This window comes from Balearica regulorum, chromosome 1 (genome assembly GCF_011004875.1).
Source record: "Balearica regulorum gibbericeps isolate bBalReg1 chromosome 1, bBalReg1.pri, whole genome shotgun sequence".
NCBI classification, from domain to species: domain Eukaryota; kingdom Metazoa; phylum Chordata; class Aves; order Gruiformes; family Gruidae; genus Balearica; species Balearica regulorum.
Window position 1 is genome coordinate 15,893,789 of NC_046184.1, and position 22,262 is coordinate 15,916,050.

Here is a 22,262-nt window from a genome sequence, read left to right on the forward strand (position 1 = left end):
TGAATCTACAGAGCAAATAGATTTAACATTTTTCCAAACACTCTTTGTTTTGGGTAGAAAAAGTACATACTGGAGTGGAGATGTGCTCCATAACAAGGTATGAATCTTTTGGCCAACAGTCTTTTTGAAGAACCTGATGGGGCTTTGTATCTTCTGTGGCTGCTTGATCTGACCTCTGCACTCTCCACCTCCCACACTGCAGCAGACGGAGCTGTCGGAAGAGTAAACCGTAAGTTTTACTGTGCGAGTGGCTGTACTGCAAGCAAAATAGTCTGTCTGCAGAATGGAGATATCTGCATACACAGGTCTTCTGCCAAACCTCAATCTGGAAATGCAGGGTCCGCAGTAAAATTCATTAAAAACCCAAGAAGCTTGGGTCTCTCTCCAAAGAGCCTAAAGGCTGGTTAGATGTATAAAGGAGATCAAAAGAGAAAGGGGAGGAAGGAACGCAGCTTTAAAGTTAGTTTTATTGTGGAGTGGTGTAAAAAAGGTGATTCCTGGTTTACCAGTTTTCAATTTATAAAAAAATGTATTTTAGAGAGAGGGTGCTATGAAAGCTTTCTGATATAAAGATGAATTGGTTATTTATGAAAAGCCTGAATTTGAAATACAGGAAAAATCTGAGCTTGTGGGATGTTGGGTTAGACAGCTGACACTATAATAAGCTGTCTAGTTGCTTAACAGTTGAATTTCATTAATCAACATTAATTTTCAGATTTTTCCTGGAGGCATTTGCTCAAATAACTTGTTTTCAAACTAGGAAAATGATCTATAAGGCGTTGGTTTGTTATGTGATTAAGCACAGATGATTTTTACTTAAATGTCATGGGAGCGGTTTTTCTACTTTTTTTTTTTTAAGCTAAACTTCCACATATATGTATAAAAAGTAGTAATTTCCAATTCACACAGCAGAAGATCTTGCATGTTTTTCAAAGTGATGTCTCTCTTCAAACACTGCCTACAAATGGCAATGACTTTACTAACAGGCCAACTATTACTTCTTGGAAAAGCCAAATCTTAAACTGATGCGCCAGTGACATCTGCATACCGAGTGTCTTGTGATCTAAGGACAACTTCGGTGTGTGTGATTTAATTTTTTTCTTTTCAATTGCATTACCCTTGCAGTCCTGCGGAAACAATAAAACCAGCATTCCCTCTAGTGGCCACGAACAGCATGTTTCATGGGACTCAAACCTTGCGCAGAACTCTAAACACAGAACCATTTCTATTTAAATTTCATAGTTAACTTTTCCCCCCCTTATTTTCTTGCACATCTACCTTAGTGTGCCTGAAAGTCACCACTGTTGTAGATACCAAATTGCGACTGAAGCTCTGATACAGGATGAGGGCACGTTCCCGTGATTGGGGTGATGTTGAAAAGAGGATAAGGAAGAAATGCTTTTCTTGGAAAAATCCCAACCATTGCAAAATCTTGAAACTGTCCCATCCGTTTCTAAAAATCTTATGGATTATTTCTGAATTGTGCATGTATTTGCTATGTATCAGATCACACATAGCAACGTACTTTATGATGGGTATTTGGCCTTGGGAGAGCAGGAGTCCCTTCTTATCTCTGCCATCTCCCAGAGTTACTGTGTGAGCGGGCAAATCTTGCAATGCCCGTCATTTCCCTCTCAGGAGAGCAGGAGGAATGCCGAACCAAACCAGACTGTTGTTTTGGCAATACACGTATGGGAATGTCTGGGACGCACTAAGGGACTGATAAACCTGGGTGCATTTAAAACAAAGTAATCATTTTTCCCCCACCAACTTGTATCTTGGACCTAAGCTGCCACCGCCTTTTAATGACATCAACATGAGGGAAGAGGCCGGAGCAGAGACCGAGCGCAGCTGCTGACTCATCCTCTGACCTTTAGCAACTTCCTTTAACCTCTGCACGCCGCAGCCTTTATTTGGTGAAACGCGAGCGGAGCCCGTTTCGTAACAGCGTTTCGGAGCGTTAATTCATGGTGGTAAAGCACGAAAGGTACCGGGCGCCCCCGGGGATCGTTACGGGCAGGCACCGACCGGGGGCCCGGACGCCGTTTCCGCGCTGATGCCGTAAGTCAGCGCCCCTCCGCCGAGGCCGCCGCCATCTCGGGGCCCGCGCCTCGCCCGGCCCGGGGCAGCTGCGGGAGCCGGAGGGGCCCTGCCACCGCAGACGACCGAGGCGGCCTCTCCTCCTCTGCCTCCCCGCGCCAGCACCAGGTCAGGCTGCGCCCCTCCGCGCCCGGCTTTGCCGCGGGGTGGAGGGTCGGGACTGGCGGCCGGGGCGGCGGGCGGGCCGGGGCGGCCAGCGGCGCGAGTCCACGTGTCCTTATGACTCTTGTTTACTATCGGCCGAGCGCCGCGCGGGGCATCCTGGGGGCTGTCGTCTTATCGCGGCCAAGTTGGCAGGCGGTGGCGGCGGCGAAGACTACAGCTCCTAGAATGCCTCTCCGCGAGCCGGCGGAGGCATTGGCCAATCGGGATGCTGTTTGGGGGTGATTGATGTGCAGCGCGGTGCAATCAGCTGCGCAGGAGAGTCAAAACATGTCCGCCCTCCGGGCGGATTCCTGATAGGCAGGCCACGCAGCCAATAGGAAACGGTCGCAGCTTGAGCAACGTCGTCTTCGACCACTCGGCGACCGAGTACCGCCAGGCTCGGGCGGGACTCCCTTATGGGGAGGAGGCGGGGGGGGGGAGCCGAGGGGAATTTGGTAATGGCGACGGGTTTGGTAAGTGCTACAAAGTTTGGAGCTGCCGCTTTTGGGGGTCTGCGAGGCCCCGGCGGGGGACGGGCGGGGTTTACCTGGCCGGAGGGGAGCGGCGGCGGCCGCGGGCTGAGCTGAGGAGGCTGTTGGGTCCTGGCTTTTGGCGGTGGTGGGAGCCCGGACATTGTTTACTGGGCATCTTCCCTCAGCGGCCCGGCGGAGCCGCCACACTCCCGCAGTGCTGGACTAAAACCCGCGGGGTGCGCGGGGGTGCCGGCGCCCCTTGGGGCTCTTTCAGCTGCGGCGCCAGACCTCCAAAGTGAGCGAAATAGAACGGGTGTCATGTCGTCTTCCCCCCGCTCTTTTTTTTTTTTTTTCCCCCGGGGAGCCGTCGGCCTGCCTCAGTCTGTCAGAGCGAGGGCGCTCTGCCCCGCGGCGGGGAGCAGCGGCTGTTTGGAGAAGGAGGAGGGGGGAACTTTGAGCCCGGTGAGCCCCGCACCGGCACGGCGAGCAGCGCCGCCCGGGGGGGTAGCGGTGGGGGTCGGGGGCCCGGGGCCCGCGCGGGGCAGAGGGGGCGCCCCCCGCCGCCTCCCCCCGGCCGAGCCGGGCTGTTACGCAGTTCTGAATGAATGGGGCCTTGCGCGCATGCGCGGTGCCGGCAGAAGTTTATAAACAAGGGCAGCGTCCAGGCGGGGATCACATGACGGGAGTGTGTGGGCGGGGGGGGGAGTGGGGGGGGCGAGCGCGGGCGGGGAGGGGGAGGGGGAGGGAAGCGAAGCGCGCTCGCGGGCGCGGCCTCAGCCCCGGCCCAGCCGCGGGCCCGGGGGCTGCCCCGGGGTGGGGGTACGGGTACGGGGCTCCCCTCAGTCCGCCCGGGCGGCTGCGTCCGTCGCCCGGGGGTCACATAGTGCTGCGTGCTCACGCGCTTTTAATTCTGCAGTAAATATCTTCCTTACGTAATCAAAGCTGTAATGTTTGTTCTGCGACGGGCGTTTAAATGGTGCGGGGAGGGCAGTGCTTCCGATGGAGTTGGGTAAAAGCTGCGGTTCGGCCTGTGTAATGCTAAAAGGGTGTCTGTCTTTGTAAAACCATCATGAATCATGTTCTGTGCTCCTCGGAGGCTCTGCCTCTGCAGCGTTTTTCTGGCACAGCTGTGGGAGTTTGGGATCCTTGATCAAAGCTGCTGTGCCAATAAAAGTCCCTGGTGTGGATCCCGTCTTGCCAGTATGTTGTGTTTTGCTTGGAGAAGCTGTTCTCCCTATTAAACTCCATCCAGTGAGTTGCTGCAGGCCTGAGACTTCGGCGGTAGGTTGGGGGAAGGAAGGCAAACACCAGAAGGAAAACCGCGGGAAGCACTTCCACCCAGGCATTCCTGCAGAGTGTGGTTTGGGTGGATGCTGCCTAGTTCCTGCTGAACCCCTTCTCAGTCGCAGTCTTTATTTACTTTTGTCCCAAATTTATTTTTGTCCCTCAAAAATACGTGTGGCGTAATAAACTCTTTGTTAATATTGCCATTTGTTTTAGCGTCACAAGTTGAATTTATTTTAAAGCACAAATTCATAAATAAATTCATTTAGCCTCTAAAGAAAGTGGCAGTAATTACAGTCCTGTGAAGCTTACTTCTAGAAAATATCTGTCGCAACAAGTTTTGAAAATGAAGTTGAATTAAAAAAGATAAATATTTACAAGCTAATTAATGACCATTCCCCTTAACATTCCAAAACATTGAAAGGCTGAGGACAGGAGAACCACATGATGTCCAAAGCAGGCTTTCATCAAGTAGAATAAAAAAATTTAAAGTTGGGCACTTTTTTTGTTTTTCTTTTTAATTCATTTGTTAGAGAATTTTTTGGCTTTTGTATGCGGGTGGCTTTGGTTTAGAAAAATTCTTGTGACTTAGAACAACAATTCATTTCTCAAATAAGTATTTTTCTTGTCAGACTTGCGTGTTGTATATATACCTTATCTCTGACCTTCAGCGTGTTGGGATACCAGAACAGGTACTTACAAATCTTGGCAGCTGGCAGGAAGGAAGGAGAAGGTAACATTCCCAAAATAAATTAGCTTGTTCATTTTGGCAGGAAAATGAGAAAGGAAGAGAGGGAAGAATACAGGGGAAAACAAGGCAGAAGGGGGGGAAAGGAAGGACATAGACAAGCCAGAAAAACAAGGAGTGGCTTTTCAGGGTTGATTACTTGGAGATAATCGTTGAGGTCCTGACCTGTACTACTGAGGTCTGCTTTTTCTGTTCAGAAATGACTGAGCTTTCTGCTCTTGTGGTGTTCTGTAATTTTACTGTGCCTCTTGAATGACAGAGGAATCATTTGTGCTAAAGATGCTTCTTAGAGGTGAAATACACAGGCTATCAGTAGTTTATTTGATTGTGTATTCTCCTTTCTTTTACCTTCCCTCCCCACCTCTTTAAAATCAGAATTACACTGTTGTGGCTTTTGTAGTAGTGCTATTTAAGTAGAATCAAACATATTTTTTTATGTTTGGAATGCAAGTTTTTATAAGTTTTGCATGTATTTGAAAGTTGAGGAGGTGAGGAGGTTTGAAATTTTCCAGTAAAATACTGATTAGGTCAGGGCTCTTCTGGTAGGGCCAGTATGTAATTCAAAGGCTTATGTCTGAACTATATTATGTACGGGACAAGCTGCAAAATGAATGAAACAGATCTATAGAGTGAATGAAAACATGGAATATTTATACATATATACAAACAATACCTTTTAACTGTTTATTAAAATAAAGCTTTTTTTTCCCCATAACTTTTCGGATGGCTTTTTATGCATTGCACTAACGGAACTTTTAGGATCATAGAATGGGTTGGGTTGGAAGGGACCTCAAAGATCATCTAGTTCCAGCCCCCCTGCTGTGGCCAGGGACACCCTCCACTAGACCAGGTTTCCCAAAGCCCCATCCAACCTGGTCTTAAACACTTCCAGGGAGGGGGCATCCACAGCTTCTCTGGGCAACCTGTTCCAGTGCCTCACCAGCCTAACAGTAAAGAATTTCTTTCTAACATCTAATCTAAGTCGACCCTCCTTCAGCTTAAACCCATATGATAGGCTTACTGTTTCATGTGAAAATATTAGACTGTTTTTAGCTATTGTTTGTATTTAATATGGTGCATGATAGCTTAGTGGACATGCATGTGGTAGACTTTTCAGATTTTCTTTCTTACTAAGCTGTGCTTTCTGCTCTTTTGTGAGGGACTCACAATTACTTTTTCAATGACACTTCATTAAAGTACAAGGTAATCATGTTATAGTAGCTGTAATTCATCATCATTTGAAAAAAACAGTAGATAACCAAATTACTAAAGACTGCATAACCTTGTTTTCCAGCTTTTAGAGGCAGTGATTGTGTAGAATAATAGCACAGTTCTCTGCTGAAGATGATTTAAAATATTTCTTTTGGTATAAATGTTACAGTACTGGGATTTGGGGAAATGAAACTGCAGTGAAATCTACTGGTAGAGGCTTCCTTTTCTTTCCATTTAAAACACAGTTAAGGATGTTAGCAGTCAAATGTGTTTGGAGATTATACCTAGAGTTGATACAGCAAGGGATGTGAAGGGGAGTGAAAAAGGCTTCTGCAGATAAGCCAATGGTTAAAGGGTGACTAGGGAAAATGTGGGCCTGATGCTAAATGGCATAGGAGACCTAATGTCAAAGACTGAGGATGGCATTTTTTTTGCTTTGGTCATTATTTGCAAGGTCTGTGTCCTGGTTTTGGCTGGTATAGAGTTAATTTTATTTATAGCGGCTGGTACAGTGCTGTGTTTTGGATTTAGGATGATAATAATGTCGATAACACACTGATATTTTAGTTGTTGCCAAGCAGTCAAGGACTTTTCAGCTTCTCGTACTGGCCTGCCAACGAGAAGGCAGGGAGCATCCAAGAAGCTGGGAGGGGACACAGCCAGGACAGCTGACCCCAGCAGGCTAAAGGGATATTCCATACCACATGACGTCATGTTCCGTATATAACTGGGGGAGTTGGCTGCGAGGGGAGCGGCCTAGGAACCAGCTGAGCATTGGTTCTGGGTGGTGAGCAGTTGTGCTGCATCACTTGTTTTGTATGTTCTTTTGTTGTTGTTGTTACTAGCAATCTTTCTTTTCTGTCTTATTAAACTGTCTTTATCTCAACCCATGAGTTTTAACTTTTTCTTTTCAATTCTCTCCCCCATCCTTCTGGTGTGTGTGTGGGAGTAAGTGAACGGCTGTGTGGTTGTTTTAGCTGACTGCTGGGTTAAACCACGACAGCTTGTTTCCAGGTTCTTTGAGTCCCTGGGCCTAGCAACATACATCTGACAGGGCGAGGTGCTTCTTTGTCTGCAGTAGAGGAAGAGCAAGTTAGGGGTAGGCCAGTTCTGTGAGCCAGTCACACACAAGTTGGTGAGACCGTCTGGGATGCATCAGGAGGAGCTGGCCAGTGTCATTGTGAAGGATCATCTCCAAAAGGCGGTCAGTTTGGTGGCAGGAGGGCTCCCAAAAACTGGAAAAAAGAAAATGTCACACCTAGCTTCAAGGAGAAGGATGTGGGGAAACTACAGGCTGGTCAGCCTACCCTTAGCCTTCAGGAAGACTGTGGAGCAGATCCTCCTGACAGCCATGTTCTGGCTCTTGTAAGGCAAGAAAGTAACTGGGAATAGCCTGGACGGATCATCCAAAGGCAAATCTTCCTCTGACCCATCTGTCTTCTGTGACAGGATGCGTGTCTCAGGATACCAAGTGAATGTTGTTTACCTTGGCTTGAGCGGTGGTTGAGGAGATGACCCCAGACTCTTGGAGCAATGGGCACAGGCCGTGGCAAGGGAAGTTCAAACGTGCGTAAGGAATGACTTGTTTACAGCAGGAGTGGTCACTGGAACAGGTTCCTGAGAAGTGTCAGAGAATCTCCATCCTTCAAGATACTAGAGACTTAAGCGGCCAGGGCCCCAGGCAGCCTCGTCTGACTTCAGAGTTGGCTCTGTTTTCTGCTGGGATTGTACCAGGTCATCTCTAGAGGTCCTTTTCAAGCTAAATTATGTTGTGATTCTCAGCAAGTTATGGAGGTTTTAGGGTTCTGGTAATGACGTAGCCTGTCAGATGCAAATTAAAACAGTTTATGCGTATACAAATTTTTAACCTCTGTCTCTCTTAAAGTCAGATACTTTGGAGCATCCTAACATGGTGTGGGAAGTGAAGACAAATCAAATGCCTAATGCAGTTCAGAAACTCCTTCTGGTAGTGGACAAGAGAACTTCAGGAATGAATGACTCACTGGAGTTGCTGAAGTGTAATGAAAACCTGCCCTCTTCTCCTGGATATGCATCCTGTGATGAACACATGGAACTTGGTAAATAACATGACTTTTTCAGAAGCAGCCAAATTCTGAAGTGTGTTGTAGTTTTCCTATAGTGAAATTACTGGAAGCTGACTGAATGAGATTACTGATTTTTAAGTAGGGCGGGGAATATGACAGTGAATTGTGACATCTGAAGGTCTTTGCAGTCACATTTCCCTGTAACCCATTTTCTGACACACTGGCCTGTTGACTTAAATGTGTTCTTGAACTCTGAGCTACAAATTTCTGTTCCTAATTCCCAGAGGAGCTTTTTTTGGCACAAAAATAACAAACAGCGCAAGAGCTCCTCCTAAAGGGAAATCGTGCTCCTTTAGATCAGCTACAAATAGAGATTCTGGGCTAGAGGAACATTTAACTTCAGTTCTTATATTGGAGAAAAATAGCATGTACATTAGAAACTATTGATATAATCAATGAAATATTAACACATTTAATTGAAGTTACAGAGTGATTAAGAATAACAATACTTAGTTAACATGAGAGCATGTAACATAGACTTTTGTTAGCATGCTGGGCTCTCTTCTGCTATTCTATATAACATGTGAAACATATATAGAATCATAGAATGGTTTGGGTTGGAAGGGACCTCAAAGATCATCTAGTTCCAACCCCCCTGCTGCGGGCAGGGACATCCTCCACTAGACCATGTTGCCCAAAGCCTCATCCAACCTGGGATTGAGTTCACCCCTACCAGGCTGTATACCCAGCTTTAACAACTTCTGAGTTATGTAATTCCAGTTCCCTGGTGGAAACATGGAAAACTTTTACCTTGTACAGCCCTTGATGTTGATAATTTTTAGTGTCACATCTGCTAGGACAGATTAATTTAGTTGGCTTTTGTTGAATGTTTTAGTATTTTAGTGAATCATGTTGCTACTTTTGCATAATTATGCAGTACAGTTCTGTGTAAACTAGTCAGTCTAGTAAAAACTTTTAAACCAGAACTACATTTTTACCTAGTTACTTAATGTTTTTCTTAAATTGTTTGTATGAATGTATAATAGACTAGAGATGTGATTATTTCTGTGGCCATTTTGTTAGTATTATGAATAGGGTTTGTGAAATGTTGGTAATTGTGATACGAGAAAATAAAAGTTAGTTACTTCATTGTAGTTCCTTTTTATTTGCAAGATTTGCAAATAAAACTAGAATGTATCAATGAGTGCAATTATGGTAACTTGTGCATTTGTTGTAGATGATCTTCCTGAACTACAGGCTGTACAGACAGATGCTACCCCACCTGCGCTTTTTCAGCTTGGTGCCGATGTTTCGCATCAGGAATGTTCAAGGCCTTCATGGAACCAACATACCTCAAACAGCAATTCAGAAAATGCTTATTCTTGTGAGAATGGGGTGAACTGGTTGACAGAATTAGCAAATATAGCCACAAGTCCTCAGAGTCCTTTGATGCAGTGCTCTTTTTATAACAGGTACTGACATTCATTTCAATTGTGAACTCTTAAGATTTGTAATATTATGTCTTCAGAAACATTTCCTTCATGCTTCACACCCTTTGACTTTGAACTGGAGCCCTATTTTTGATCTTTTTACATAGTAACTTTGTCTGTGGAAGATTGCACAGGACTCGTTACTGAGCCTGTTGCAAAAGCTGCGTAATTGCCAGCCTACCATAAGGTAGGATGGTACAAGAACATTGCCTAACCGCAGAAGGCTCAGAAATTATGGGCATTTACCTCATGTGAAGCAGCAGATGAAAAATTAAGATGAATTTCTTACTTTAAATTCTTAATATTTACTAGTGCACTGACTTTTTTAAGAGCCAATTGGAAATCTAATGCAATAATGTATTTTTTTTATTGATACTGTTTGAGATTTGTGATTTGTAAATTCCTTAAGGCTGTGAGAAGCAGTGTGGGATCTTAGAAACTTAGGGGCTTCACCTTTCATTGTACAGCTTTGTTCTTAGCTTTATAATAAGAAAATTAAATGCAATACTGTTAACAGTCATGCAGTTGGGATTTAATCATTACAACAGAGCAGATGTCTTTAAGAATGGGGTGTTCACTTCAAGATATTTGTAAAAACTTAAGCATTGTGACAGGGAGATGCTGATGTGGAGGTAGTACTGTCATTTGGGTGGTACATAGAAGCTATGAAGGAGTTATGCTAAATACTGCCTTTGTCTGGGCTTGCACCCTTTAATCATCTCATTTGAGTACTGGTGTCTGGGAAGTTTATTTGGTATTCGGTTCATGCAGACAGAAATATTTGTTAAATAAAAGCATTTTAGAGTAATGGCAGCTAAGTCTTATGTTGTCTTAATCTGAGATATTTTAAAATACGTTTTTCTATTGTAGATCATCTCCTGTTCACATAATAGCTACAAGCAAAAGTTTACATTCCTATGCACGTCCTCCACCAGGATCCGCAAAGAATGATCCTAACTTCAAGAATGATTTGGATGAAACGCCAGTCAGACATGAAAGGGTGAGTTGTTCTGAAACATTTCTAAAATAAATAAAGATGCATGAGTAATGGATTAAGCTTTTTGAAAAGAGAAACTAGTTTAAAAAAATCATCGGTTTAGTTCAAATACCATTTCCATTTAAGCTAGAGTTTCTATTACTTTTTACCTAACACAGTAGGCTCGTAGTGCTACATCAGAGAGTCCACAGCTTTGTGAAGTGATCACGTTCTAAGAAAGCTCTGCTTCTCTTGTAGTTCTTTCTATAGCAAGCTTTAAAAAATTGTATTAACTTGTTTGCTTCCTCAAAAAGGAAATACAGAACCATCTCCTTTTAGACGCACAAAAACTGTCAGTCCTGCTTCTCCCTTTCCTGTGTATTAATTTATGTCTGAAACTTGTCTGTTAAAGACATTGAGTTTTTCCCAGTAATTTCTCTAGAACCGACTTGGCCCTACAGCTTTCCAGTAATTTGACTGTAGAGTAACGTGTGCTTTGAGTGGGTTCTGTGGATGGCCAAGGAATGACAGCTTGTAAAATGCTTGTACCTAAGCATAAGATAATCCGTAGATGTGCAAATGAATCTCAGAGAATGAAACCCAAAAATTTCAGGGTGGCACATTTTAAGAAAAAGAGATAAAAATACTCCATTCACTTTTACTGCATTCCTTGAATCATTGTCTTCATGTTACATTCCTATTAGTATTTAAGCAAAATGATGGCACATGCAAATTACAGAATTTGTCTAAAAACATAGAAGACCAGCCCTAAAATCTTCCACAGTAAAATATCAACACCATTTTGCTTTTTTTAATAGGCGAATAGTGAATCAGAATCTGGCATTTTCTGCATGTCATCACTTTCAGATGATGATGATTTGGGATGGTGCCATTCCTGGCCCTCAACTGTTTGGCATTGTTTTCTAAAAGGTAAAATAACATGTCTCATCGAGTAAGTATTTGTTTTGTCTTGTCTTTTTTTTTGTGACGCAGACTTTTTATGTATCACTAATCTTTTTTTTCCTTGAAAAAATCTATTAGGCTCTCGTTTGTGCTTTCATAAAGGACGCAATAAAGAGTGGCAGGATGTTGAAGATTTTGCAAGGTCTGAAAGCTGTGGAAAAGAGGAAAATCTCCCAGTGAGTCCTTACAAGGTAGCTGTTCTAATATTAGTTTCAATATCTGTAGCAAATACTTAGTTTCTTGTGTTATCCTTGTACCTTTAATTACTGTCTCATGAAGACAGGTTTATACTAAACTTGTCTAGAGCTGATCACTGTACTATTTGAGTATCTTGCTATAAAGCAATTGAACTGAATTCATTCAGGTGTTTTGAATGTTATATTGTCTTTATTAATTTCTGGCAAGAGCACTTAGAATGTTGGTGTTTTTTTAACATAAGGTGATGAATATTCACCTAGAGCGTACACAGGTATATGCTTTTCTTGGGGGAAGATTTTTGAACTGTATGTATGTTTACAGGGCTATGGTTCTGATGGTTTAAAGTTGATTTCTCATGAAGAAAGCATTTCCTTTGGTGAGTCAGTGCTGAAGTTGACTTTTGATCCTGGCACAGTGGAGGATGGCTTGCTTACAGTAGAATGCAGACTCGATCACCCTTTTTATGTTAAAAATAAAGGTATGAAATACTACAAGTATACTTGGTTGTATGTTAAATATTGTTAGAAAGTGGTTGCAGGTCTTATTGGTGTCCCATGTTGCTCAAGAAATTGATAAAAGTGGTGTTGTAGAATCAATTTACTATCTTTGTAGAGAAATCCAGAATTTGGACAAACAAAACTGTAAAGCTACAGAAATACTGCGTATCTCATAAGGATTTAGTGAATTATATAAATGGATCTCAGGAAAACAGAAAAATGGGGGGGAGAAAGGAAAGCTGCAAATACGGGAGGCTTTTCTCACTTGCTAAACATGGAACTTCTGATGATAAAAGTTTCCAGGTTTTGATTACTTTTTTTTGCTAGAATGAGATTTTACTTGAGATAAAAATAAACTATTTACAGTAAGAATTCCCTGAATAAGTTGCTGATTTTTCCTTTGGGTGAAAGAAACTACATCAGAACATCTTTATAAAATGATATCATTTAGAGCTGTAGGATTGCTCCAGTTAAGAACTAGAGAGATTGTCTGGCCGTTTGTCTAATTTAACTCTTTACCACTTCAGGTTGGTCATCTTTTTATCCAAGCTTGACTGTGGTACAGCATGGCATTCCATGCTGTGAAATGCATCTTGGAGATCTGTGTCTACCTCCTGGACACCCTGATGCCATTAACTTTGATGATTCAGGTGTTTTTGATACATTTAAAAGGTAATTTTTGGATAAAGTGGCCTCAGTGGTTTTTGTATTTAATGAGTAGGCACCTTAAGTCTACAAGAATTTGAAGCAGCATGTAGAGCAAAGAGAGAATACTTTTGGTAATACAAGATAAATGAGAGGGAAAACTGCAAAGTAATATCTTGGAGTGAAATAACTTTTCAGCCCCTGTTTATGATAGTTTAAGCCAGATTAGATAAAGCAGTTAATATATTATGTAATCTGTATAAATTCTCCAGGTAAAGTGGGTTATGTTTGAAAAACCTAGTACAGTTTTCCCACAATAGTATGTCTGACAGCTGTTAACTTGTGCTTCATATGCAGCTATGTATCTGAATTATCTGAGTGGTTTCTTAGTAGTTAATGCATGTGCTGTGGCTTTAGAATACAGTACTTTCATAATTAGTTATTATTTTTGTATATTCTGCTTTTTTATTGTTTTCTAATACATCAAACTTATCTAACTTCTAAGTTAGATTAACTTTGAAGTTTGCCTTGCTTTGAGCAAGAGGTTTGACCAGATAACCTTCAGAGGTCCTGTCCAACATAAATTATTCTAAGATTCTAAGGAAATAGTATTACCCATAAAGATTTTTCCATACTATTTTGGGATTTCTAGGTTTAGTAGAATCCATCTTCTCCTATGATGTTAGCTCCTTTTTAGAATCTGTTTTTAGTCTAGTTGTTTTTTGGGTTTTTTACAGTAGAAAAAAAATTTAAAAGGCTGCTTGGAGTTCAAATCTTAGGAGCTCTTCTATGATTTCAGTCTGGGATAGAGAGTGAGTTCAAATTGCTTGTCCTCACTCATTTGCTGTCTGGGATTTTTTTCTTATTAACTCCTATTCTGACCTGCATATGTAGAGAGCTGTTAGAATTACTGTATTTACATCTCCCTGAAGAAATTGAACTTGTGGCTCCTTATTCATCCTGCAGCCCAGCTGAATGCTGCCTGCACACTTCAAATTGCTTGTGTCTCTGGGCAGAAAGGAGTATATCACTGAGAAAGGAGCATGCAGCAGCAGCTGTGGTTAACGGGACAGAAGAATTGAAAAAATCCTGTTGCTGTGTTATGGGAAGGAGATTAGGAATAAGAAGGGTGCTAGACTGTTTGTAGAACAGAGAGGTCCTTTCTCCTTATCTTGGGAGCTAGCCTGCAAGGTTGTCGGTATTATCCCTCCTTTGCTGCTTTTTACTTTTTCTGAGGGATTTTGGAGACAACCCTTCAGGCTTCATCCTTGCTTTTTGGTTCCATTCCACAGAAAGGGGCTGCCTTCTAGATGGGGGCTGGACTACCACTGGCTCTGTTTCCTGGCTAGTAGTTCTACTTTGTGTTCAGAAAAAAGTTCTTCAAAGCCTTATTTTTGCCATAAATTAACGCAACTAAAGCTGCATTGAGCAGTGGGTGAGCGGAGCCTTAGAGTTACGTACATTTTATGGTTATTTTGTGGTGGTGACTTAGTGTTCTAGATTTATGATTGAGTAGCAGTTTCACAAGTGTGTTTTCCCCATGTAGTGTGCTAAAGACGTAATAGCCTGTGGTTCCCAGACTGATCTGCACACACCTGGAGAGGATAACAAATAGTCTGTGGAATTAAACTTCTTCTGTAGTGGTTAGAGGTCAATTGTAGTTGTTGGTCAACAAAAAATTACAACAGTTGGTAGTATTTGGAGGTCTAAATTTTATGGAAACAACTGATCTAAGCTGTTGAAGTACCTTGAAATACCGAGGAATCTCGCATTTTTGTCACTAGAGGGCAGACGTTTGTTAGCTTTGAATCAAATAGTATGCAGCGTCACGGGTCTTTAAACAATTTTTTTAGTCTCAGTGGAAGGTTTGTCTCTAAAATAATATGTATTTAGCTGCCTAGAAAAGTTATGTATACAGCAGTGTGTACAATATAATTTATTTTAATATAGTGGTTTCATATTTTAAATTGATACATATTTGCAAGTGAACTCAACACTTATTCTTCCTACATCAGTTGTCATTTTCAGTACCTATCATTCACTGACCAGATTTGATTTATGGTAAGGATAGAAACAGAAGCTTATTTCAAAAGAGGATGAAATTTGAAGACGGTGTATAATTAATTTCTGTACAGCTGGGGACTTGATAGTACACAGCAGATTTTGCAAAGTTGCAGTCCACCGTCACATTGAAAAAACCGTTCATCATCTGCCAAAGTTTTGTTGTGTTTTTTTTCCCCATGACATCTGCATCAAGCACAAATCATTATGCCACACAAAAGAGACCAGAATACTAGAAATGTAGTAGAGATGAAGAGTGAACAGCTATTTAGGGATTTTACATGAAAATTACTTGATCATTTTATGGTATGTCTTTTTCTTGTAGTTACGATTTTACACCAATGGATTCCTCTGCAGTTTATGTGCTAAGCAGCATGGCTCGCCAGCGTCGCGCTTCTCTATCTTGTGGAGGATCAAACAATCAAGATGCTGAGAGATCAGAATGCAGTAGTAAAAACTGTGCCTCTACTGCATCATCACATCTTTCCTCCAATTCCTTGTACAGCAAAGCTGGCAAAAGCCACAGCTCAGGGACTGCAAGTACTGTGAGTGCCACTTCTCCGAACAAGTGCAAAAGACCAATGAATGCCTTCATGCTTTTTGCCAAAAAATACAGAGTTGAATATACTCAGATGTATCCAGGGAAAGACAACAGGTAATGGTAGACCATTCTAGTTTTGTTATTACTGGTGAGCTAGCAGAATATCTGTGTCCCACCTTTAAATTTAAGTGCACTGCATTTTGCATTTGAAATAAAACGTGTGTACATTGTTTTAAGAACAAGTTTTGAAAGATGCTGAAGCAAAGTTTAATTTCTGGGCAGACTTTAAATATTTACAGTGCTGAGTAAATTTGACAAAAGCAATTTTTTGCAAACTTACCTTCTAGGAAAGCGTTTTATATATAGACATATATATATATGTGCACCAGCAGAGCCACAAATACACAACAGTCTTTGTTTACGCTGATGAGAGATGTTTGAGGGGAATAAGTACCAGGCTCTCTGCTCGTGCATTGTAATGGAAAAAGGGAATTTCTGGTTCTTCTAATTAAGTCTTGACATAATATTCCAGATTGTTCAGTGAAGTTACTATAATTCATTCTCAATCTGGATATCATATTAAATAGTAGACTACTGATTGTTAGGATGTCTGAATTTGCTTGTCCTAAAGGCGTTGAACAATCTGCTGGAACTTGCAGGAAGAGTCGTATGACTGTGTGTTTGGGGGAGGGTTCTTTGTTGGTTTTATTCTTTTGCTTTTATCTATATGCACGTTAATGTCTACACTTTTGGCTTTTTTATAAAGATGTCCATTACATATATTTCAAATAATATTTTGTGCTAATGTGCATACATAAATATAAACTAAAACACATCAACATGCATTGATCTTATAATTGGATTTTTAATGTATATAACGTTATATATACATATATAATGTATATAACGTTATATTTACGTAACAGAAAACTGTTACTGTAAAAAATGCATTGTCACATAAAAATTCTAGTACTAAATCTGGTAAAAACTAAAGGTGACAGGTGTTTGAGAGGGTTTTGGCTATTTCATAATGTTTTAGTAAGGAGGCTGTAACTGGTGTTGAGAAATAAAATCCTATCATACAAATAACCCACCCTTAAATCCCAGCCAGTCTTGTGTGTCCTGGCACTGATGTTCTGCAGTGTTCAGTGAAGCAGATCTCCTGCCTTCCAATTCATTGCAACTATCAATGAGAAATCGAACAGAATGTCAGCTAGGAAAGTTTATGATGGTTATATATTTAATTTAAAATGCTGATTTCAAATTGATGCTGTGAACTGGAGCTGCAGCTGGATGGATGTGAAAATAAGTTGAAGGTTCAGTGAACAGGTTTACCTTGAAGGAAAGTAATGACAAAGTTACAAGTAAGCTTCAGAGTGCACCACTCACTGTCCCATTTGGAAGGTGGTGCATGTGGATGCAGTTTCTTGGCATCCATAAAATATAGTACAGAAGAAATCATAAGAGGTAACGATAATCGATGTTATAGGCATACAGCCATTCAGTGTGGCTGGGGTATCTAGAAATTTAGCTGTTCAGGGCAACTGACATGTTTTTTAAATGTAAGTATATGTCATGTTCAGATTACAAAGTAGATCTTAGGGTTGGTTACATGTAGTACCTATTTAATACACTGCCGTTCTTATGTTTGCTACAGTTACTTTATTTCTCTTATGCATGAAAGAAAGGACAGAAGTTGAGGTATTCTGAGGTAAGCGGTCTGTTCTGAGACAAAGTAGCTCAAGCCATATCAACAAGACAGCGAGCTTAAGCATTCAAAACAGAAGTCAGCGTTCACATGATACTTAAAAATACTGTGGACTGTAATTCCGTACTTGAGAAACTGGGGTTAGGGTAGAGCTTGTTTCTTTTCTAGGTACTCTCACTGTAACCATAGTTGGACTTGATTGTGCATTCAGAAATACTTGACTAGTTTGAGTAGTGTATGTTCTAAAGATGGAGAAACTCAACAGCATTTGTTCATGCTGAACATAATTACTGCATAAACTTGAGGCATTCTCAACTACTGTGTGACAATTTCTTTTGAATTAACTGCAGTGTAAGGGATTGCATCCTGTGCATTAGTTTATTGCTAAAATGTTGTTGGTATTTGGTATACTATCTTGCCAGTATTTTAAGAGGACAAAGGCAGTGCACAGAGCACTGCGAAGGTCTGATGAGGTGCAGGGTGCTTAAGGCAGTCATGCATTAGGGTCAGTTTTCTCTTATTTGTTTCTGGTCAGGAGAATTAGGTTTCTGTTGTGTCAGGAAATTTCGCTGTACGCATCTTTTTTCAGTCCCAGTGGTTCACTCATAGAAATACTTCGATGGAGAAATGGAGCATTTGTCTCTGCATTAGACTTTTCAAGCTTTTTAAAATGTACAGATCTGTACTCACTTGTAGTGCCACAGTGCAGTTTTGTCTCTGGAGGTATAAAATACATACATATTTTTTGCATTTGAAGTGCAAAGATTGCAGAGTATATTTTTATTTGGAAGTGCAACGGCTTTTTCAGCAAACCTTCTCTTTCTGGGTCACTATGTTCTTTCCTGGGGGTATGACTGACCCAGTACAAACTGGTGACCAAAACCAGACAGGTGTCTGGTGCTGTTGGCTTGCCTCTGGATACTGCCAAAAGATGAAAAATCAGCTAATTAAACTGGAGTATGTTGCTTCTGATGACAGACCAAAGATACTGGTTCTTAATTTGGATAGAAAACCAGAAATTCCATTGCTAAAGAGGCTGTGCAAATGGATTTGATGCTGATGGGATCTGGTTGCAACTCGAGGAGTTTGCTCTGCGAAGTCACTGGAGTGTGTGACAGCATAGGCATAACGGCAGCCCCAGCGGAGTCCTTGCTGTGCTCCCAGTGCTCTGCACCTCCTCAAAGCCTGAACGATACTACAGGGCCTTGCAGGATTAAAATCCATTTTCTTGGTATGGTGCAGAAAACTGTCCTTCAGAATTGCTGTATGTGAAATGCCATGGAAGTGGTTGATGACACTCTGCTCTTGATTCTCTTAGAAAGTCTATGAATAGCTTTGCTGCCAGCAAGGAACTTTTTAATATGATAAAGCAAAGTACTTAACTACCTTTTTCTTAAAGCTGGTCATAGAACTTGCATCACTGTAACCTGAAGCCAAAGTGTACCTACTCAGTAGTTTAGTAACTGTCATTGATAAAAGAGCTGTTGTTAAGAGATCTTCATGCAGCTAAAGGATGGAGTTAAAGCTTTAATGGAATATTGATCCAGGATTTGGGAGTGCAGTTAAGCAATATGGCATGATAATGTGGGGGAATACTATCCAAAAGACAGCAAGTTTATAAGGAGCAGGAAAAGCAATTCATTCAGCTTCTGGAAATGGCGATAGGTGTGGTAGAACAAATGGTTCCTTTTGCATAGGAACGGGAACTTACCAGTATGTTCCACCTACTCGTGTTCTCCCCAGTATGCATAAAAGGTGGAGGAAGCTACACACAGCTCTTAAATAGACATAGGGGTTTGCAGTTAATCAAATATTTGTTTAGCTGAGGTCATGTTCAGATCATTGCCCTAATTATTAGAGAACATATTTTCAGCAAATCTGTCATATGATCTTCTAGCATGAAAATAGAACAAAACAAATGTGAGTTACCATTTGGTGGTGGTTTTTAACATCCCTGTTTTGCTGGTTTGTGCGAGTTGTTGCGTATTCAAATGTACACCCTTTGAAATGTTAGAATGTGCATTGACCCATGCTCAGCTAGCACAGAAGTCTCAGCTTTTTAACTGTTAAGTATGATAAGTTAATCAGAAACATGATTGTTTTAAAAAAATGTATTTTTAAAGATAGAGTTGATTTCTTCTTTGTGTATTATTTCCACATTTAACTTTTGTCTTCTTTAAAGTGCTGAGATAAAAAAGGAAAAAAATAAAGGTATTTCTTAACACTCTGTCCTGACCATACTGTAAACATTATCTTGCAGAGCCATAAGTGTGATACTTGGTGACAGGTGGAAGAAAATGAAAAATGAAGAAAGACGGATGTACACACTAGAAGCCAAGGCCTTGGCGGAAGAACAGAAACGTTTAAATCCTGACTGTTGGAAACGAAAACGAACAAATTCTGTATGTTTGTGAAACAGTCTTTTTTCATTATGCAGTTAAACGTGTTCATACAGTAGCTACAGTGGTTTTTGTTCAGGATAAACTCTGCTGTCTGCGTCTTTCTTGGTAGCCCAAACCCTCATTTGACTCCCACGTTGTATAATCTGCTTTTGGATAGTTGGCAGGAGGCAGATCAGGAGAGGGTCTGTCTGAATATTTTGTGAGAGTTCTGTGAATTGTTGGACTGCCTGTGAAGTGCAGAGGAAGGGCACGTCACCTTTTGTGTGAAGTAACTGAGTTTACAAGGTTGTGCCTAAATTACACCTGTCCATTCCCCTCAGAAACACCTAAACTTTCACAAAATCCTTCTCTCTTGTGATTCAGTCTCCTTTTTCTTCAGTAAAAGCTTTTTCTTTGCCATTTTCTATCTTTTTTTTACTCATAGTTTATATCATCATATATGAAGTTATTGAGGGAGCAAATTAATTTTTTTCCATTAATCCCTTTCATTTATTATTCTCTTTTACTTGTAAAATAAATACAATAGATAACACTTCTTCTGTAGGGAAGTAGTTTTCCACTTTGTAGAAGGCCATCAATTTAAGAGTCTGCAGCAGTGTATTAGTAGGTGGTGGATGTATTGGGTAAGATAAAGGCTTTCAAGTTAATTTTTCGTATAAAGAGAACCTCAAGACGAGATTCTGCCAACCTGCAGAAGAGTAGGTTCAGCTGGAAGAGTAGGTTGGAAGGAAAGATCCACTGAGGTGGACAGAATGCCAGATCCTTTCATCAGCGATTTTATGCCTGGGTAGGAGCATCAAGAGTGTTGTAAACTTCACAGATTTAAGATTTCATCCTCAGATTACCCCCTTTCCTTTTATGTGTAAGTGAAGCGAACTTTTGAGAAAGTTTCTCAGACTGAGTAAGAAAAGCTCCAACACCAAGTTGCTTCTGATTGCTGCACATACTTGGTGCTGAGTTCAGTCCCTTGTTGCAGAGGGTTTCACTAAATCCCCGCTGCTGTTAGATTTCTTTGTGCCTTCAGTTAGAATAATACTATTTATTTATTTTAGTTTTACACTGCTGCAGTCCGGGGCATTGGACAGTGAGATCGAGTTCACTTTGCGCGTGCACTTGTGAGCTTCAAGGGACTCTTCAGGGGTGTTTGTGTGTAACAGAGGAATACTGGTGGGGTGGCCTTAGTAAGAGGGATGGCTTTCTTACTCTCCTTGTTGTCGGATTTTCCTTGTCCTTAGGGTCTTCAGGGCAAGGTAATGCTATCTGTTACCTCAGATAGCATTTCCTGTTACAGCAGGAAATACCTTTCTTGTTTGCTTTCAGTGAACTAGGAGTTTTGTTTGCAGCTTGGTTACCTTATCGAGTAATGATGGTGGACTCCAGGCTGTGACAAAGAAGTCTTGATGGTCTTTTCATGTTCAGGGGATAAAATCATGTTTCGGCCTTTTGTTTTCTTCTGACTGATGAGTACAAGTACTTGTGGCTTTCAAAACAAGTGTTTGCTAGATTTAAGGTAATGTCTAGTTCCCCTTTGCTCGGTAACTGCTAACCAGGTTTTCTCTTCTCTTTTCTCAGGGCTCACAACAGCATTAAGCCAGAATTTTCCTATTAACTGTGTATTTACAAAATGGCTGTTGCCTGATGGCAAGAAGATGCGAGATCAAGGTCTTACTATTTGTTGTGACTTTGTGTGACCATAAAATACTGGCACCATCATGTCAGAAATGATCTGAGTGCAGATTTGCTTTTTACAATAGAACATTAAGTAAGCTAAAACTATCAACATTTTAAACCAAATTGCCTTATTTTTCTTCCAAACTTCATATATGTATCAGGTAATAGAGGCTTGAAAATGGATATCCTGTGGTGCTAAAGTACTTCAGAAAGAGGCGAAGGAGACATGTATAAATGTTTATTTTTAAAAGAAAATGTACAAAAAGGGGAATTTTAAAGTATGTAACAGCTGTTTATATACATTGATTCTTATTGCTGATTAATATGTATTGCACAACCATATTATTAATTACGATTCTGGGGCCTGGGATTTTCTGAAATGGCAAAACGTATTACCAGCCTGTAGCTTCCCAGCCTGCCCGGATGCCGACCAGTTACCCGAAGATGTGGCAGATGGAAGCGGATGTCGTGTCGCACGGGGGCTGCTGCTTGGGTTGCCACCTAGCAAATTTGTATCCACAAGCGAGATATTTTTGCACCAGCTGGCACTAGTGGGAGCTGTTCTTTCTGGTGGAAACAATGGCCCGGGACAGGATGAAACGAATAAATAGCGTTATCTCAAGAAAAATGGTGCTGTTGATATCGTCACCATCATAGTTTTAACTCTGTGTTTTGTCTTTGCCACATATTCTACAATATTTTATTTTGCCATAAGACATCTTTATGGTGGGGGCAAACTTTGCACTTAACTATACGTGCAACACTTGCACTTTACTTTTTTTTTTTCCCTCCAACTGTCTAAAATTAGAGCAGCTGCGTTAGGATTACAATTGCTTCTGCTGTGAACTTTTACAACCATGGCTTTTCATGTACTAAACAGCTGTGTGTTTCTTTTTTTTTTTTAAGAATCACAACTGTAAATTTCAGTTTATGACACGTCTACATGATGTTGCCCCTAAGATTTTTGCACACTATATTCTTGTATATTATTTCAAATAAATTCATTAAAATTTGATGTTGCGTATTTTATAAAATGAAGAGAACTAGTCAGTGTCAGCCCTGCAGAGAAGCCTTTACGTGAACCCAGTGGAAGTATATTTTGAT

The 22,262-nt window shown here is 41.1% G+C and overlaps 1 protein-coding gene across 4 annotated transcripts; it reads left to right on the top strand.

Annotated features, from left to right (window-relative positions):
* The first annotated feature begins 1,907 nt into the window (after positions 1 to 1,907).
* HBP1 (HMG-box transcription factor 1) lies at positions 1,908 to 22,171 on the top strand. Of its 4 annotated transcripts, none has more exons than XM_075741891.1 (11): positions 1,908 to 2,208; positions 7,847 to 8,039; positions 9,244 to 9,478; positions 10,367 to 10,496; positions 11,291 to 11,402; positions 11,514 to 11,626; positions 11,955 to 12,111; positions 12,658 to 12,802; positions 15,162 to 15,491; positions 19,346 to 19,487; positions 21,060 to 22,171. In XM_075741891.1, exons 2-11 carry the CDS (start codon positions 7,871 to 7,873, stop codon positions 21,075 to 21,077), a joined length of 1,551 nt encoding a protein of 516 aa, XP_075598006.1. In that variant the 5' UTR covers positions 1,908 to 2,208; positions 7,847 to 7,870; the 3' UTR covers positions 21,078 to 22,171. The 4 variants fall into 4 exon arrangements, with proteins under 4 accessions (XP_075598006.1, XP_075598014.1, XP_075598002.1 ...); XM_075741899.1 differs by having other exon boundaries at positions 1,930 to 2,208; positions 7,851 to 8,039; XM_075741887.1 differs by lacking the exon at positions 1,908 to 2,208 and adding an exon at positions 2,656 to 2,717.
* The last annotated feature ends 91 nt before the right edge of the window (positions 22,172 to 22,262 follow it).

Excerpts from the sequence above, each read along its gene's own strand:
- HBP1 (XM_075741887.1), top strand. The coding sequence starts at position 2,661 with ATGGGGAGGAGGCGGGGGGGGGGAGCCGAGGGGAATTTGGTAATGGCG. Across the intron at positions 9,479-10,366 it reads CAGTGCTCTTTTTATAACAG|ATCATCTCCTGTTCACATAA; the intron begins GTACTGACATTC and ends TTTCTATTGTAG. Across the intron at positions 15,492-19,345 it reads TATCCAGGGAAAGACAACAG|AGCCATAAGTGTGATACTTG; the intron begins GTAATGGTAGAC and ends ATTATCTTGCAG.